General features: G+C 44.5%; 1 protein-coding gene across 7 annotated transcripts in view; it reads right to left on the bottom strand.

Moving 5' to 3' along the window:
* Window positions 1-18,211, bottom strand: part of UBR2 (ubiquitin protein ligase E3 component n-recognin 2) — a 95,624-nt gene that overhangs the window by 64,174 nt on the left and 13,239 nt on the right. For all 7 annotated transcript variants that reach the window (XR_008425592.2, XR_006655113.3, XM_053914194.2 and 4 more), the window contains exons 3-4: window positions 6,806-6,884; window positions 4,982-5,095 (exon numbers count right to left, since the gene is read on the bottom strand). Coding sequence is in view for 5 of the 7 variants with exons in the window: in XM_053914194.2 (XP_053770169.1) it covers window positions 4,982-5,095; window positions 6,806-6,884 (193 nt within the window). In the remaining 2 variants the exon portion in view is untranslated. The remainder of the gene's footprint in view (window positions 1-4,981; window positions 5,096-6,805; window positions 6,885-18,211) is intronic.

The raw sequence follows: 18,211 nt of genomic DNA, 5'->3' as shown, positions 1-18,211 counted from the left end.
GTTGTGTGTGCGTGCTTTTAAAACGGTAACAAAAAAACACTCTAACATGTGTTAACTACATACTACGAATCACCCACTGGTATTTCGCTGCTGCATTAACCCCGTTTGGGGCAGGCCCAGGAATATAGATTCCTGTGCTTTTTTTGTGTGCACGTGTTAGCTTCTTAAAAAATGGTCACTACGATCTCTGCGGTGAAGAGGCGCCGGGTGGTGCAAGTCTCCTCACAAGTACAACGGTAAACTGAAGGCCAGGAAAGACTTCCGCTCCAAGTGCTCTTACCGCAGCCTAAGTCGGCTCGAATGAGTAAATAAATGACCATCTCATCCCAGGTTGTAGTTCTTTGATTACATTTATGTCAGGGAATGCCAGCCTTTGTCAGTGAGTCAGGTGTGATTTACTCTTCTTTCAAACTAGAAGACCGCAAGGCATACAGTTAAAAACGTTACCTGCGGTTATCCCGGAGGGCAGTGGAACTTATGAAGAACTCATCTTTTATATGATACACTTCTATTATGTTTGAATTTTTTAAACTTAAAAAAAATCCTCATCCAAGGATATGTTTATTGATTTTAGAAAGAGAGGAAGGGGGAGAGGGAGAGGGACAAGGAGAGGGAGAGAGAAACATCAATCAGGTGCCTCCTACATGCACCCTGACTGGGGACCAAACCCGCAACCTAGGTGCGCACCCCAATCAGGAACAGAACGCACAACCTTTTGGGGTAGGGGATGATGCTCCGGCCCACTGAGCAACCAGGGCTGTCTGAATTTTTTTAGTGTAAACGTGTATTATTACAATAAAGATTTTAACTCTTTTCATGTGCAAATATGGCATGAATAAGGATTTTCTCCATATAACCCAACTAACACTAGAAATAAACTAGAAACTGAACAGTCATCAAAATAACCCGACTGCATCAACTGTCTTTCTTAACAAGTAAATAATATACATGTCATTTATTAAAAAATTAAGTCATCAACGCCACCACTTTTATCTGTTTTATTATTGGTATTTTTAAATTAGAGTCTTATTTATTGTAAAATAACAATTCTAAAAGTGTTTTCAAAGAGCCAGCACGACGCACTGTCGGAGAGTCCCATCACTGGAGTCCACACGACTTAGCTTTCAAGCGCTGCTCCAGCGCTCCCCGGGCAGGGAGCGCGGGGCAAGTTTCTCAGTCTCGCTACAACTCCAGCTTCTGCAGCAATACAACATTGGTACCAGCAATAGCTATCGTATAGGGCCATACTGAGAACCAAATGAGATAAATCAAGTATAGTACTTAGCACAATGTCTAGCTATTAATAATCACTAATCTACATTCCAATAAGATAAACGCAGCACTAAGGGGAAATTTAAGATTAAAAAATATTTGCTGAGGTTGTTCATTCAGTTAATATTTGTTACTGAATTAAATTTTGTTCAAAAAAGGATTTGCAAAAACGGAAGAATATATCCAGTATAATAAAATAGAATTTAAAAATAGATATACAAAGAAGGTAAAATAAAAATATCTATTTATAAATTCAGACCATAAATTTCCATACAACTACTACAGACAGGCTCTATTTCCAAACATTTAGCTCTGTTTTCCTGAAGCCTCAAGAAGAGAAAACACAATCTGTTATCGGGCTCATGCCAAGAGAAGCAGCACATTTCCCAAGGCAGAGACCGGAGAGAAATCTGTTACGGCTCCCATGAAGGTCAGCAAAGGAGGCACTACACAGCGCGGTATAGTGCGTGGTGGGTCCCAGCCGGAAGAGGTACCACTCCGGCAGTCTCAGTTTGTAGCTGTCGCAGGGGTGGAAGATGCTATTCAGAGAGAGGGAGCCAGGTTTAACCATCAAAGTGCTTCTGATAGTGTAGGAGAGTACAAATGGGGTCAGTAAACCTTTTCTGGGAACAGTCAGATGCTACAGGGTTCTCTGTTGTAGCTACTCAATTTTGCTATTGTAGCAAAAAAGCCACTACAGACTATTCATCAACAATTAAGTGTGGCTGTGTGGCAATAAAAATTCGTTTATGGACACAGAAATTTGAACTTTAATTTTCATGTCACAAAATACTATCCTATATATATTTTGCAACTACTTAGAAGTATAATATACAAACCACCGTTAGCTTAAGGTGGCACCAGAAACAGGCTGCAAACGAGACTTGCTCTGAGGGGCCATAGTTTGCTGGCCCCTGGACCACACAATGAAGAAGTGCCCCGTCCTAGCTACCAAGAGTTGAGGAGATCCATGGGACTTCTAAACATTATCCCTACAGATAGATGTATGTTATCAAGTTTTCCCCAATTTTTTCTTAAGATGCAGGCTGAACACATAACCACCACCACATAAGTTAAAAAAAAACTCTATGACAGACTAAAAAGAGCACATTCCAAATATTGTATAGCTTCCTCCTACATCCAGCATAAAATAGTTTGGATTTTCTAAGTGGGAGCCACGTATGCTAAATACGGTATTATCATTTTACCTTAATGTTATCCCCAAAGACCTCATTTCTCCCGAGCTCTTAAATGAGAATTAAATGGCAGAGTCCAGAGGTTTTATTCTCTGTCAAGCCTCGGGTGTATATATATACGACTACGTTCTCTAGGCCGGGGGCAGGGGGTCCTATTCTTAAAATTCAGGAAGTCAACCAGAGCCCGCACCACCTGATAGCTACCCTACTAATAATGCATAAAGATGAGGCCAACAGAGTAACTTCAGGCAGATTCATAATTTCTCTTAGAAAACTATTTTAAGACTACTTTAAAACAAAAAGAAAAAGGTAATAGAAGTCCTAAAATTTTTCTTTTTAAATAACTTATTGAGGTGAAAGTCACAGAGTGCAAAATTAACCATTTTAAAGCGAACAATGCGGTGGTATTTAATATACTCATAACTCATGCCACCACCGTCTCTGTCTAGTCCCAAAGCACCTCCATCGTGACTTCACGGCAGACCCTTTACCCATTAAGCAGTTTTTCCCTATTCCCCTCTTCCGCAGCCTCTGGCACCCTCCAGTCTGGTCTGTGTCGCCTCTACAATACTGGGTATTCTGGACATTTCATATAAATAGAGTCATAAACTATGCGACCTGGATTATTTTACTTAGCATAATGTTATGGAGGTTCATTCATGTTTTAGAATGTATTGGTATTTTATTCATTTCTATGGCCGAGTAATATTATTACATTGCATGTTTATACGAAAATTTGTTTACCCATTCACTGGCAGATACTTTGGCTGTTTCCATCTTTTGGCTATGGTGAGTAATTCTGCTATGCACATATATGTGAATACTTGTTTTTAGTTCTTTTGAGTATATACCTAGGAGTAAAATCACAGGCTCATATGGCAACTCCATGCCTAGTATTATGAGGAAGAGCCAAACTGTTTCCCATAGTGTTGAAATAATTTTGCGTGCCACTAGCAATGTACAAGGTGTACCTGATATATAATAGGAGATAAAAATGACGCTGGTCTGATAGGAGTGGAGAAATCTGAAACCCTGACCATTCCTTTGGTGTCTCTCTGTAGCAAATCCTAGAACTGGACAAAGCCAATAAAACACAAGATACATGTTTTCTATAGCGCTGAACAATTCCGCACATATTTGATCCGTCCGAAACTTTGTGGAACACAGTCTACAACACACTGTCCCACACCATAAAGTCTTGGTCATGCTGTGAAAATATTTGAGACTTCTGAGGAATGAGCACCAGGGAAGGTTAGTGATGCACACTGGGCTCTAAATCTGCGTCGGACTTACTAATAATGCAGAAGCACTGAATGTACCCACCTCTCTGCCACTGAAAAATACAATCTGAAATAAGGAATTATTTTAAAATACATATTCTATCTACTTATTTTTTAGACAGAAGGGAAGGGAGGGAGACAGAGAGGGAGGGAAACATCAAAGTGTGGTTGCCTCTCATGCACCCCCAACTGAGGTTCTGACCCGCAACCCAGGCATGCGCCCTGACTGGGAATCGAACCAGCGACCCTTTGGTTCACAGGCTGGTGCTCAATCCACTGAGCCCACCAGCCAGGGCTTAAGGATCTTTTTTTAAGAAAGAAAGTTAATAATAAGTATTATGTAAGTAATTTTATTTCATTTATTTTTTTAAGGATTCTATTTATTAACTTTTAGAGAGAAAGGAAGGGAAGAAGACAGACGGAGAGAGAAACATCAGTGTGTGGTTGCTTCTTGCATGCCCCACACTGGGGACCTGGCCTAGAACCCAGGCATGTGCCCTAACTAGGAATCGAACTGGCGACCCTTTGCTTCACAGGCCAGCACTCAATCCACTGAGCCACACCAACGAGGGCTGAAATGAGGATCTTGAATCAAACATCAAATTGTTATAAGCAGCAGTAGAGATTTAAGTATCTAGTTATAAATACATCATTGTAAGTATTCTGAGAAAAACAGTGCAGGAAAGCACATATTCACAGCCGCAACGAGTGTAACTTGCCCTCAGCCGTCATCTGCACACTGGCTGCATGACATCGGCAAGGCCCCTGACTTACCAGATGACGAGGACTGGCTGCCACGTACGGCCACGGAAAAGGAAGGTGTCTGGCCTATAAAGTCTCAGATACAACTCAAATATACAAAAAAAACGAGCAAGGTAACTGGTCTACACACATAGGAAAAACAAGCCCTTCAATGACAAATGAGAACATGCCCTGGCAGGGTAGCTCAGTTGGTTACAGCGTTGTCCCCCACAAGCCTTGGTGGCGGTGGATTTGACCCCCGGTCAGGGCACGCACAAGAACCAACCAATGAGTGCGTAACTAAGTGGAACAACGAATCCATGTCTCTCTCTCCCTCCCTCTAAAATCCATCAATCAATCCATAAAAAATGAATCGATACTACTGGCGAGCCCTGGCTGGTGTGGCTCGGTGGATTGGGCCTACATCTCTGAGTATTCTAAACTCACGGTTAAACAGTATTTCCTTACAGACAACTTCGAACACGGCTTTACCTCTTCCTCCTCCGTTTCAGAGGTGTTAAGTTCATGCTTTTCACAGTAAGGACCCTCCTTCCAGGCTTCAGTGTCACCACAGTCACAGAAACCTCCACCTCCGGACGTCGTCATCTTGAAGAAAAGTTGTACAGCATCCTGTCAGTGAGTATTGACTGGGGGCTATCCGATCACAGAGAAGAACGGCAAGTACTGAGGAAATAACACTGCTGAAGTGTTTCACTTTCTTTGGAGGGATAAAATGAAATAAAATGCCAGACCTCTCAATGTCTTAAAGCTTATTTTAAATAAGTCTATAAGCTCATTTAAGTGATTTCAAAATAAAATAAGCTACTTTGTAGTGAACTAGGGAACTACAGGTATTTAAATGACATAAAAACTGTGTCTACCTACATATGGTAACTTCCTTAATTAGAATCACAAGGGTTTGGGGGCTGGATTTGGGCTAAACTGGCACAATGCCGGCCTCTATGCTGCCCGGTTCCAGTGTAATTATACCAGATTCAGGACGTGCAGAGATCCCCACGATGGCTGTCCCCTAAGAGAGTCCCACAAGAGTGCTGCATGTGCACCAGAGAAAGCGAGTGACGAAAACTATACAAACAGTTGAGTCTTCTTCTCTCACACTCCTCAAACAGCATTCTTTGAAAAGGAAGGAAGCCCAGGAAATATAAAGGCGGACTGCCTGGTCATAAAAAACTTCTCACCACCTGCGGGGGTCAAGAATTATTCCTACTTCCTTAAGATATGGAAGTGATTCAAAGAATCTGGCAAGGTAAGACTTTGTACAACCTCAAATGACAGGTATTCTCAGGGGCTGCAAAGACATGTGTCAAGAAACACGGGCAGGCGGGCGTCTGGAAAATGATAACCCCGCCCTTCAGGCTTCAGGCTTGCTCTCACCACCTAAGACAGGCAGAACAGCTTAAGGGAAACTGGACTCTCTTACTGATTTAAGGAGTTCAATTCTGTAGCTATTTTTAGTTATTATCAATACTTGGATACTGTGAATAAAAACAAACAGGAGGAAAAGCCCTGACCCAACAGGGCTCCTGAAATAAGATTGCAATATTCCTTCTCTACCATTTTATTTGAGATTAGGGTGAAAAAAGTTCCAGCTACTAACAGCTCCCTAATTTTTGAGTGTTCACGGTTCTGTTTTCAATTTCTAGCAGAGGAGCCAAGACAGGCTTAGCAACAACCTGCCTTTGCCTGCACCCCTGACTTAAGTGCGAACATATCTGATTTTTGGAAAAGTACTGACTGCATATAGCAGAAAAAATAAAATAAAATTGGTGGGTCCTATTTTCTGGAGCTGGGCCCTCTTTTACACTATAGTAGATGCCTCTTTAATGTTAAGAAACGACAAATCTTTTGTAGGAGATGACCAATAAATAGGGAGGGTATTTCTTAAACCTATAATCCAGTAGCTTTCCTTCCTCGTCTCACACATCCACCCCCCTTAGGAACTCCCCTCTTACACTTTTAACTCTCAACTCTACCTTCTGAGTTTTGATAATCCCCATTCTAAGCCTAAAGGTCTAAATAAAGTTCCTAAACATTAAAAAATAGCAAAACAGACTAGCTGAAACCAGTATGGAGGAGCTGATATCCATGTGTCTTTTCTTATGCCACGTGTTCAAGGAGGCCTAGATTCAGAATTCATTTCTGTGCTGCCACTGTATGTTTCACGGTGTGTAAATGAAACGCTTCTTAAACCACCCTCGCCTGTTTTACTGTTGAATCGCGGAATTTAAAAAAGCAGAAAAGGTATCTAGCACAAATCTCAATACTGCGTAGGATTATCATCTGGACACTACCAACCCTGTATCGGTGGTCTCTGTGAACACTTCCCAGAAAACACTCCATGCACAAAACACAAGTTGGATCAACGGCACAGTCTCTGCAAAGTTAAAGAAAAACAAAATCAGTGTGTCATAAAACAGCTGTGTATTTCGTAACAGAACGTTTCAAACTGGGATCCGTGCAAGAAGAGCATTAATAGTGAGGTGCCTTTGTGTTCAAAGAAAGGAAATATTCCCAAAGATCTCTGGTCGATGAAGTCAGCTGAAGAACCTGCTTTTCACACTGGGTGTGTACGAGTGAGTCTTCGGAGGCACATATTACTAGAATGGTAATTTTTGCCAAAGATTTGGGGGAATCACATTTTATATTCAAACACAAATTTTATGGAAAAGATTTTAAATTTTGTGAGTTCTTACGATTTATCCTGAGAGTTCAAATCACTTCCTCCAAACAAGTGTTTTAGACTAACGGTCTTCGAAGCGGTGTGTACATATCCCCAGAAGGCAAGAGGTCTCACAGGATGCAAGACAATACTACAACTTATGTTTCTATACAGATTTTAACTAACTCATTTTTCCTAACCCAGGGACATTTTTTCATGGACTTTTACACAGAGAGGGCAGGGGAGAGAGAGAAACATCGACGTGGGAATCGTGGACTGGCTGCCCTCCGTACGTGCCCAGACTAGGGGTCGTATGTGCCTGGACTGCAGATCAAACCCGCAACCCAGGCACGTGCCCTGACTGGGAACTGAACCCACAACCCTTTGGTGCCAGGGACGATGCTCCAACCAAATGAGCCACACCGGCCAGGGCTTACCTAGCTTAAAAAAGAAGTTAGACGTTGTAAGTGATCAACACACAGACTGACGGGTCTCCTCATGCGGTCATTATTTTATGCCTGATGGTCACACAACACACAGGGTTCACAGAATCGCCTGACAAGAGGGTAAGAATCTCACAAGGCCGATGGGCCGACAGCGGCGTGCTCAGTCCTTCCACTTGCTTTCATCTACAGACCGTATCTCAGATAAGAGAAGCTCTGTAATTCCATGAAATGCGACGGGTATTCATGAAAACCTTTGAATTTTCCTTATCCTTTGCTCCTGTATCCTCACAGGCAACCACTCTAACGCGCTTATCGTGTGCCTTTTTATCTGCATGTTCTTGCAAAACGTTGTTTATGTGTATTTTTAATGTGTACAAATCTGTTTCATACCACATTCTATTCTTCACTTTTTCATTTCTGTAACGTCATCCGTGCATTCTGTATGTGTATGTCTGCTCTGCTGCTTCTGACTGCTATGCAATATGCCACGGCCTGCATCCAAACCATTCTCTCTCCCTGCTGGCCCTAGACCCAACAGCTGGGCCACAACCAATGCCTTTCTGCTACGAAAGATGCTGCAAGGAACATTCCTGCAGGTGTTCTCTTACGAACCTGTCTGAGGCTTTCTTCAGCATACCAACTCAAGGGCAGAACTGCTGAGTCATACACACGCAAAGTTCTCATTCTCAGTGCCATGCTCCTGTCCGGAGTGGATACGTACACCCACCAGCGTGTGAGGGTTTCCACAGCCCTGAACCTCCATCAACACTTGGTTTTATCTGGTTTTCCAGGATGTGTCAGCCTGACATACACAAAACAATGTCCCACTGTTTTAACTTGCATTTCCCTGATTGCTACTATGTTTGAGCAACTCTTCATATGCTTCCTGTTTGGGGGGGCTCCCTTTTCTATAAATAGCCTGTTTATGTCCTTTGCTCATTTTCCTGCTGGGATTGCTTTCTTTATGTTGCTTCCGTGTATCATCTGGTCTAGAAGATATTAGTCACTTGGCAAGATTACCCATTGCCAATTCTGTCTCCCATTTGTCACCTGTATGTATTAACTTTGCCCATGGGGCCCTGGTTAAATAGAACTCCCTATCTTGATGCAATTAAATTCACACACACACACACACACACACACACACACACACCACTGATTTGGGCTCTGAGGTTTTCAGATCTTCTCCAAACCAGGTCACAAAAATATTTTTCATTTTATTCTATTAGCCTCTTGGTTTTATCTTCCACATTTACATGTTTAATTCACCTGGAATCTACCTTCGTATGTGATATAGAATAGAGATAGTTTTATTTCTCTGTTTATAACGAGCTTTTCTTTCTCCAGCACCACCTACTAAAACATCTAACTTTCATCTATTGGTTGTGGGGTAACCGTTACGAGTCCCACACATCCTGGGGTCTACTTCTAAGCTCTCTGATGTGTTTGACCTATTTGCTTTTCTTCCACCACACCACGCTGTGTTTCTATGGCTTTGCAGTGTATGTCTTCATATTTGGTGGGGAGAGCTCCCCTTTATTCTCCTTTTTTAAGGCTACCTCAGCTATTCACAAACTCTCATTTACTCTTCCACACATCATTTAGGATAAGTTTATAAAGTTCCTCAAAAAATATACAGCTAAAATTCTGACAGAGATTACCTGGAATTCAGTGACAAACTTTGGGAGTCATATATTCTCATAAGAGTAAATTATCATGTCGTGATTATTTCTTTTATGAAAGTTCTTTCCCCCATGAGTCCTTTGCATTCAAGATAAATGAGTACACTCTATACGTAATGACATTTCTATCTCTTTCCTTACAATTTTTTACCTTTTATTTTTCTTCCACATACTTTTGACAACGACTTCCAGTAATATGTTAGACAGTAGCAGTAATAGTAGGCATCCTTGTCTTGCTTTAGATATTAAACACACCTAAAGGCTCTCTATTAAGTATTATGTTCACTTCAGGTTAACTGAGGAAGTGCTCTTCCAGAAAGAACCAAGCATTTATTTTGACTTTCCTATATAAACTTCCCTATATAAATGTAATTCAGGGTAATCAAAGGATTGATGAGGGACTATGCTTCTTTTAATAATAATAAACTAATAAACTAACAAGCTAAAAAAGAAATGATAAGTTAGAATATCACCATTTTGCTATTTTCTAATAAAATAATGATCTAGGCCAGAGATTTTCAACCTTTTGTATCCTGTGGCACACGTAAACTCCTTACTAAAATTCTGCGGCACACCAAAAAGTATTTTTCCCTGACCAAAAAGTAGGTATAATCTTGATTCATTCACACCAGATGGCTACTGGGTTGGCTGTTGTCGTAGTTTTATTCGACAATGTCAGGGAAAAGGGGTCAGTGCCCCTGACTAAATATAACTCAGGTATTACATGTTTTAAAAATTCCTGAGGCACACTGGTTAAAAACTGCTGATCTAGGTAACAAGTAACATAACTGTTAAAACATCACGTGATGGCTGCATCTGCTAGGGACATGGACCCACTAATCAGTCTCAACAAAACGAAAGTAGCCAAGCATCATGTGCCCCCTGATATGAAGGACTGAGATGTTACACATCAGTATTACGCAGTGACTGTCACTCCCCCAAATACGTAACAGAACTGAATTAAGCCTAACTACCTGTTTAAAGGAAACACAAAGATAGAGACACAGTCAGCCAAACCTAGAATGTGGAAACTTCCACAGGACAATGACCTGGTTTCTTAATTACATACATTTAAAAAAAGAAGAGAAGAAAGAATAAGAGGAGCCATTATAGATTAACAGGGAAAAAATGAGGAATAATAGTCAAATTAAGTATGTGAACTTTGAATCCACAGTTATGAGTCAATTAGCACAATTCCAACTCTGGCTAGCTGTTAAAAATATTAAGAAATAAGTGGGGTTTTTAAAGAATGGTAATGGTTGTAGAGAAAAAAGCTACATAATAAGTACTGATAAAAAAGGCTCGCTGTCTGGAATTTGCTTCAAAATAACTTGGCACAGTGGGGAAAGAATGTACATGTGTGGTCGTGCGCCCACACGCCCGCGCCCCCGCATGGGGGTGCAGAGGCACAGGTTAAGGAGAGCTGCTGTATGTGGGTAATTGTTGAAGCTCAGCAATGAAGACATGATGTCGGGTCTATTATACCATCACCCTACTTTTATGATTTTGAAAAGGTCTGTAACAAAAAGTTTCCAAAAATCCAATACACAAATACTCAATAATGCTCCCTTACATACACTTGGCTAAGAATTTATATCATAAATAATTACTGAAATTCTAAAATGCTTTTTTGCATCAGATCAGAAAACCGTATTTTCCTTTTCTCAACTGTTATGATGAATTACATTAATTCATAGCTTTAGAGGTGAACTAAATGTGGACTTCTGAACTCAACTCCATCTGATCACAATGCGTCACTCTATTACTGAATTCTTGGAGTCAGGAAGCTAATACTTCATTTAGGATCCTTTAATCTACATTAATAAAGGAAATGGCTTTATGATGTCTCCTCTTGAATTTATCGGAGTTTGCAATCAAGATTCTACTAGCAGCATAAAGAGTTAGGCAGTTTTTAACTGTTCATTTTCTGTGTCATCTTGTATAAGAAATTAGTTGTTCCTTAAAAAGTTGGTAGCTCTCACCTATGCAGTCAACCAGTTATGGGATTTGGGCGAAGGAAGAACTTTAACTACCATTCCAATGTTTTACATAATGTATTCAAGATGCCTATCATTTTTCTACGAATTTATCCACTTCACCTAAGTTTTCAATTTTTTTTAGCATTTAGTTGTTCATAATTTTCATTAAAGAGGCTGCCAGACTTTCTTGCTTCGTGGCCTCTTTGGTGTCCCGATAGTATTTTCCAGGGCTCTCCTAGACCAAAAGAAAAGCCCAACGGTTCGTTCACCGGTTAGGCTTGAACAACTCCGGGCCTGCCGGGCACCGCACAACTTCTCCAGTCTCGGAGCGAGACTGCTCGTTGCCACCCTCACTGCCCATTCCACAGGTACAGGTTTCCCTCGCTGTCCAAAAGTAGAGTGTCTATGAGAACTTTCGTAAGCTGAAATGGCATAAAGGGAAGAAGCAGTTATCATTAATTTATATGGAAAAAATTTTGTTCCCAGACACAAAATATAGCCTACTAAGTCATATTAAAGAACACATAAGTTTTTAAAAGATTTTACTTATTTATTTTTTTAGGGAGAGGTGAAGGAAGGGAGAAAAAGAGGGAGACAAACATCAGTGTGTGGTTGCCTCTTGCAGGGCACCACCCACTGGGGATCCGGCCCGCATCCCAGGTGTGTGGCTCCACCTGGAATCAAACCGGTGACCCTCTGGTTCATAGGCCTGCACTGAATCCACCGAGCCACACTAGCCAGGGTAAGAACACATAAAATTTAAAGTAACACTAAAACCTAGTAAAAGCAGTGCCACTCTCACTGCTCAGGTGCATGCAGCCTCTAGAACGGCCCATTTGGAAAGGAAAAAGGACTCAGGGACAAGGATGACAATGTGGTGATTGCTGGGGGTAGGGGGTATGAGGAGAGTAAGTGGTAATGGGAAAAAAATACAATAAAGATTAAATAAAGTAAAATGGCCCACTGCAAAACACACACTGAATGCTATTCTCACTTTCACTCTTTAAAAAATATTTTATTTATTTGCTATTTATTTAGAGGGGAAGGGAAGGATGAGAGGGAGAGAAACAACAACGTGAGAGAAACGTCCACTGGATGCCTGTCACATGCGCTTCGACTGAGGACAGAACCTGCAACCCTGGCGTGTGCCCTGACTGGGAATCGAACCTGTGACCTTTCTATCTGCAGGACAATGCCCAACCAAGCCACGCCGGCCAGGGCATGTCCCAGACGCGTGCAGTTACTGCACCAAGTTAAAAGGTATTAGAGTACGTTGGCTTCACCAAAGCAGTCAAGGTCCCTGAAATCTTGGGGCTTTGGTGAGAGCAGTCATTTCCAAACTTCCTTGATATCGTGTCCCTTTTATAAAATGTTCAGTGTGCGTACTACCTATCTATGTGTAAATATATTCACAGTATATAATTATATTGATTTTACATACAAGTTACATAATGCTGCTGTACTAATTCAGCTCTCAGCTATACTACTGTGTAACTGGAGTACCAGGAGTTAAAGATATCAGGCAGAAATTGTATTTGAAGAAGTAATAGCCCAAGCTTCCCAAATTTGGTTAAAGACATCAATGCACAGATCCAAGACACTCAAGGAACCCCCGGAGTATAAATATGAAGAACACACAGCTAGGCAGATTATAGTGAAAAATGCCCAAATCCAAAGATAAAGTAAAAATTCTGAAGGCAGCTAGAAAAAATACATTTGATACACAGATATACACCAATGAAGGCTGACTTACCAGAAACAGAGGTCAGAAAACAATGGAACAAGATCTTTAAAATGCTGAAAAGGAAAAAAAAAAGTGTCCACCCAGAACTTTATATGTAGGAAAATATCCTTAAAAAAACTGAGAGCAGACTTCCACTTTCTAGTCCATGTACAGTTTTGGAGGTCGCCATTCTGGCCTAACGGAATAAAAAGCTGAACAACACAGAGAAAAGTCAGCAGTTTGAAGAGACAGAGCAAGCATCAAAACCGAATTCGGATATGGCAGGAATGCTGCAATTACTAGGCCTGGACTTTAACACAGTGATGACCGATATGCTGGCCCCCAATGGACAGAGCAGACAGCAAGCAAACACAGAGAAGCGACGTAAGCAGAGATGAAGATCCCGAAGAAAAGCACCAAACAGAAGATGTGGAGAAGGGACCACCTTTTTGCCCTGTTGGGGAGGATGCAGATTCGTGTGGCCGCTGTGGGAAGCAGTGTGGAGATACTCTAACAGGGTGTTGCGCTGAAGGTCCCCCAGATGCAGAACCCCCCCCCACTATCACTTGGGGGATGAGGAAAGAGGAGTTGGGCCATTGAGACCTACACTGCATATCTGACGAACTTGACCAGTGTTTTAATGAAGTTAAAAAGCTGTGCCTGCCCTCAGAGCCGGGGGCGTGGGCATGACCCTGACCCTGATGTGATGTGATGTAGCCCGAGGGGCTTCCTGCTCCTGCGAGAGCAGCCTGGAGGCAGCTTCTGCGTAGCGGGGCCACGCTGGCCTGGACTGACAAAGGCAGCCGAGAGGCAACAGAAACCAGGCTACTGGCAGGCGTAACCCAGCGTGGGAGGAGTCGGAAATGGGGTTACACAGGAAGATCTGCGCCAGGATTAAACCCAGGCGTGGCCCCCAAGCTGGGGCTTAGCCACGTGGTTTCGGGAGCAGAGAGGGGTCTCTAGACCATGCGGCTTAGAAGGCAGGAAAGCAGGATGCAGCAGCCCGCCGGAGCTCGCTCTCAGGGGTCTGGAAGAACGCAGGACTCCCACTGGCCCACCATGAGGATGCGGTTTTGGGTTAACAACAGGAGCTTCGGACTTCTATTTCTTTCCTGATACACGGCCCCGCTGACTGGCCTGGTCTGGCAAGGGGAGGCAGGACTGTGTGTGGGGGGGGCGGCGGGTGTTTTAAAGGGACTTTGGGACTTAATGGCAACATTAAGCCATTACTCTAAACCTGTGTAACTTTTGAAAAAAGAGTTCCTTTCCTTTTTACCAGACGCAGGTACCGAGAGCCATGGTTCGTGTCAGCGGCGGGCGACAAGAACCACAGAGCAGAAGAGCCGGAGGGGTGGGGGAGCCCAGCACGTGGCCGGTAACTGCCCGGCAGACCGACCCCCCGGGACAGGCAGAGCGAGACTGCGGAGCTCTCCCCGTTCCTGAGAATTTCTCCGCACCGCTCGTGAGGGCAACGGCATAATCCCGCCGGGAAGGTAAAGTGGAAATGTAATCTGCGAAGGGGCTGGAGAAGTTAGATGAGTTGGCTAAAAATTTGTTTCTGGGCGCTGTTTTGGAATAATGGGTTTGTGGGAAATAGTTTGGTTCACGCGCTGCTTCCAGGTCGCCCCCGTCTGCTCGCTCACACACTGGACAAGCCCAGAGGGGACTAAAAGAACCTGTGCTCGGACTCCTGCCAGCCACCTGGGCAGCCCGACCCCTGGAGCGAGGCTGTGGGGGCTTCCCAGTCTCAGGGAACTGCCCTGCACCCAGCTCAAGGCGCTGGTTGCCAGGAACGCCAGAATGGCGTGAAGGAGCAGGTTTGGGGAGGGAGGGAACCCCTAGGCTCTGTAAGCAGAGCCCATGAGCATGTTGGAGACTGGACAGCAAGCCAGGTGGGTGTGCTGCCATTTTGGGTAAAATGGAGGGTGAATCACGTGAGTGCCCCCACAATGGAGGATGTGGCGTACATGAGCGCTGCCGTCTGGGAAGACCTAGTGTGCATGGGGGCTGCCATGTTGGATAATGGGTCATGTGAGAGTCCCGCCATCTTGGAAGTGGGCAAGGTGGTGGGCTAAGCATGCTCCTCAGTTCAATGCTGTGTGTTGCTGCTCTGTGGGCACTGCTGGTTGGGTTTTCTGTGCAACTAGTTCTGACAGGGAGAGCTCTGGTTTTGAACGTCAGGAACTGGGGTTCCAGGGTGTTTGCAAGGTCTAAGCTTCGGAAAGCTGCAGGATGTCCCCACCATCTAGGGACTTTCAGTGCATGGTGCATGTGCCGGGGACTTTAACTGCCAGGCACCGAGTTTGACTGCAGTCCTTCCCAGAGTGAAAAGGAACCAGGACTTAAAGTGTATTGCGGTAGATATGGATAGGTAAAGACGTATGCATAAAGGCTGTGAAAGTTTTAAACCTGAAGGAAAGGACACCTCAACCTGTTTTCTGATTTTACGGGAATGCGATTTGAATTTTCCTGTGTTTCTGATCAGAAATCCTCTGCATCGGGAGACCTAGGAGAGACGGGCCATACCCGCTGGGGGGAACGCCTCTGCCACCCAGGACCCAGGGAGGGTCATTCGGGGCTGATGATGATTCGGCCTGAGGCAAAGCAGCCGTCTGTGCCAGGGCACCAGAGAGCGCCTCCACCTGTGCGCTCCCAGGGAAAACTTCACACTATGCAGGAAAGTGAACGGGGAAGTTTACGACATGGGAATGCAGTTTTAGTGGCTATTGGAAGGACAAAGATTTTCCTTCCCACTTTGTATTTCTCTCCCTACCCGATCCCTCCAGAATTTGGCATTCTGAAAGATGACAGAAGGTTTCTTTGCATAAAACCAATAGAACCAGTAGTTAATGGAGGTTTGTGAACTGAGATTTTGACCGGGATGTCACGCCTGACGGAGGCATGTCTGGGGTCTGGTCGTCACCAGAAAGCCCTGAGGGACTGGGACTGACTTGCGAAGCCAGCGAAAGCCCACAAGAAAAGCCTGGTACTTTGGCTGGGTGTGCGGTTCGTGGCAGTCTTTCCAGGGAAGGAACAAAGGTTGCTTTCCTAAAAAATGGCTGAAAAGAAACCTGTGGGCACAACGGAAGCCTCAAGGTCCTGAGTGAAACAGCTGGTACAGGCGAAGCCAGGTGGCAGATGTGGGGCTCAGCTTCTGTGCCCCGAGGGCAGACTGAAAATTCCATCTAAAGGCTCCCTGTGTGAGTGCCAGCAGAGCGGACTTAAAGATCACGTATGGTCCCTGGCTGCCCTTGGTGTGTTTGCACAAACAGGCAAAATTAAAACAGTCAGTGTAGTCCCTTTAATGACAATGAGGGTGATCTTAGGGAGAAGAATGGTGGCTGAGGGAAAATCACTGGGCCAGTGCAGCCGTGCTCAGTGTGTTTTCACTTGGAAGTTGAAAGTGGGTGTGTAACATCACCAAAGACGGTCAACTTACAGGCACGAAGGACCTGTCAAATCGCCACTGTTAGATGTCACTGCAGCAAGGGCCTTGCAACTGGAAGGGTTCCCAAAAGACAGTCTCCCAGGCACAGAGGCTGGTTTGGGGACTGTCATGTGAATGAACCCGTGTGTTCTTCCTTCTGTTTTCCTAGGGCGTGTGCCTGTGACCCATTACCTGAGCGACTGGTTGCAATACAGGCCTCACTCAAGGGGCCCATCTTCTTCATGGCCCCGAGATGCAATGCTTTGGCTGACCTAGGTGGTTGGGTCGGTGAAGGGTTGGGGTGGTCTGTGGGCTTCACTTTAACTGATTTTCCTTTTCTGCCCTAATGGCTCAGACAGAAAGGGCCCAGAAATCTGAAAGGGGGGAGACCCTAAAATATTCCCTTCAGGCCAAGGTAAGTATAGTGGGGGAAAAGGCTTTGGGCAGGCATAGCATGCATCGCACACCTACCTCCACTTAAGCCACTCCTTTCCTAACATGAGACACTGAAAAATGGGTCCCTGCCTTTGTCAGTGGTTATGGTTTAATTGTGCCTTTTCACCCTCTTGCCAAATCTGTCATCTCCATAATCTGACAAGGATGCTAGCTTTCGGACATCGAGGCTGCCACTCCCCGGGGACAGCCAAGGACTCTGCAAGACCCTTCCCCTCATGGGAAGGGCACCCTCTACGCCACATCCCCCAGTCTTTCAGGTACCCCCCCGGACCCAAGGGTAGGTAGGACAGCGGCTATGTTCAGGAGGAAGCTGCTGGACAAGAGTGTATAATGAGACCTTTGCCCATTATAAGATTATAAAGGATTTTATTTGAAAGGGGGTTGTAACAGGTTGTTGCGCTGAAGGTCCCCCAAAATGGGGAAAACCCCCACACTATCACTTGGGGGATGAGGAAAGTGGAGTTGGGCCATTGAGACCTACACTGCATATCTGACAAACTTGACCAGTGTTTTAATGAAGTTAAAAAGCTGTGCCTGCCCTCAGAGCCAGGGGTGTGGGCATGACTCTGACCCTGATGTGATGTGATGTAACCTGAGGGGATTCCTGCTCCTGAGAGAGCAGCTTGGAGGCAGCTTCTGCATAGAGGGGCCACGCTGGCCTGGACTGACAAAGGCAGCCGAGAAAGGCAACAGAAACCAGGCTACTGGCAGGTGTAACCCAGTGTGGGAGGAGTCGGAAATGGGGTTACACAGGAAGATCTGCGCCAGGATTAAACCCAGGCGTGGCCCCCAAGCTGGGGCTTAGCCACGTGGTTTCGGGAGCAGAGAGGGGTCTCTAGACCATGTGGCTTAGAAGGCAGGAAAGCAGGATGCAGCAGCCCGCCGGAGCTCGCTCTCAGGGGTCTGGAAGAACGCAGGACTCCCACTGGCCCACCATGAGGATGCGGTTTTGGGTTAACAACAGGAGCTTCAGACTTCTATTTCTTTTCCTGATACACGGCCCCGCTGACTGGCCTGGTCTGGCAAGGGGAGGCAGGACTGTGTGTGTGTGTGGGGGGGGGGGGGGCGGGTGTTTTAAAGGGACTTTGGGACTTAATGGCAACATTAAGCCATTACTCTAAACCTGTGTAACTTTTGAAAAAATAGTTCCTTTCCTTTTTACCAGACGCAGGTACTGAGAGCCACAGTTCATATCAGTACTGGGCAAAAAGAACCATACAGCAGAAGAGCCCCAGTGGCGGGGGGTTTTCCTGTAACAATATCTCAAAAACTTCAAAATGAAACTGCCTTAAGAACACGCGATGCCACTTCTGGGAATGTATCTGAAGA

The sequence above is a fragment of the Desmodus rotundus genome, chromosome 11 (genome assembly GCF_022682495.2).
Source record: "Desmodus rotundus isolate HL8 chromosome 11, HLdesRot8A.1, whole genome shotgun sequence".
In the NCBI taxonomy this organism is placed as follows: domain Eukaryota; kingdom Metazoa; phylum Chordata; class Mammalia; order Chiroptera; family Phyllostomidae; genus Desmodus; species Desmodus rotundus.
The sequence above is the reverse complement of the archived record's forward strand: the minus strand, read 5'-3'. Positions and strand labels throughout refer to the sequence as shown.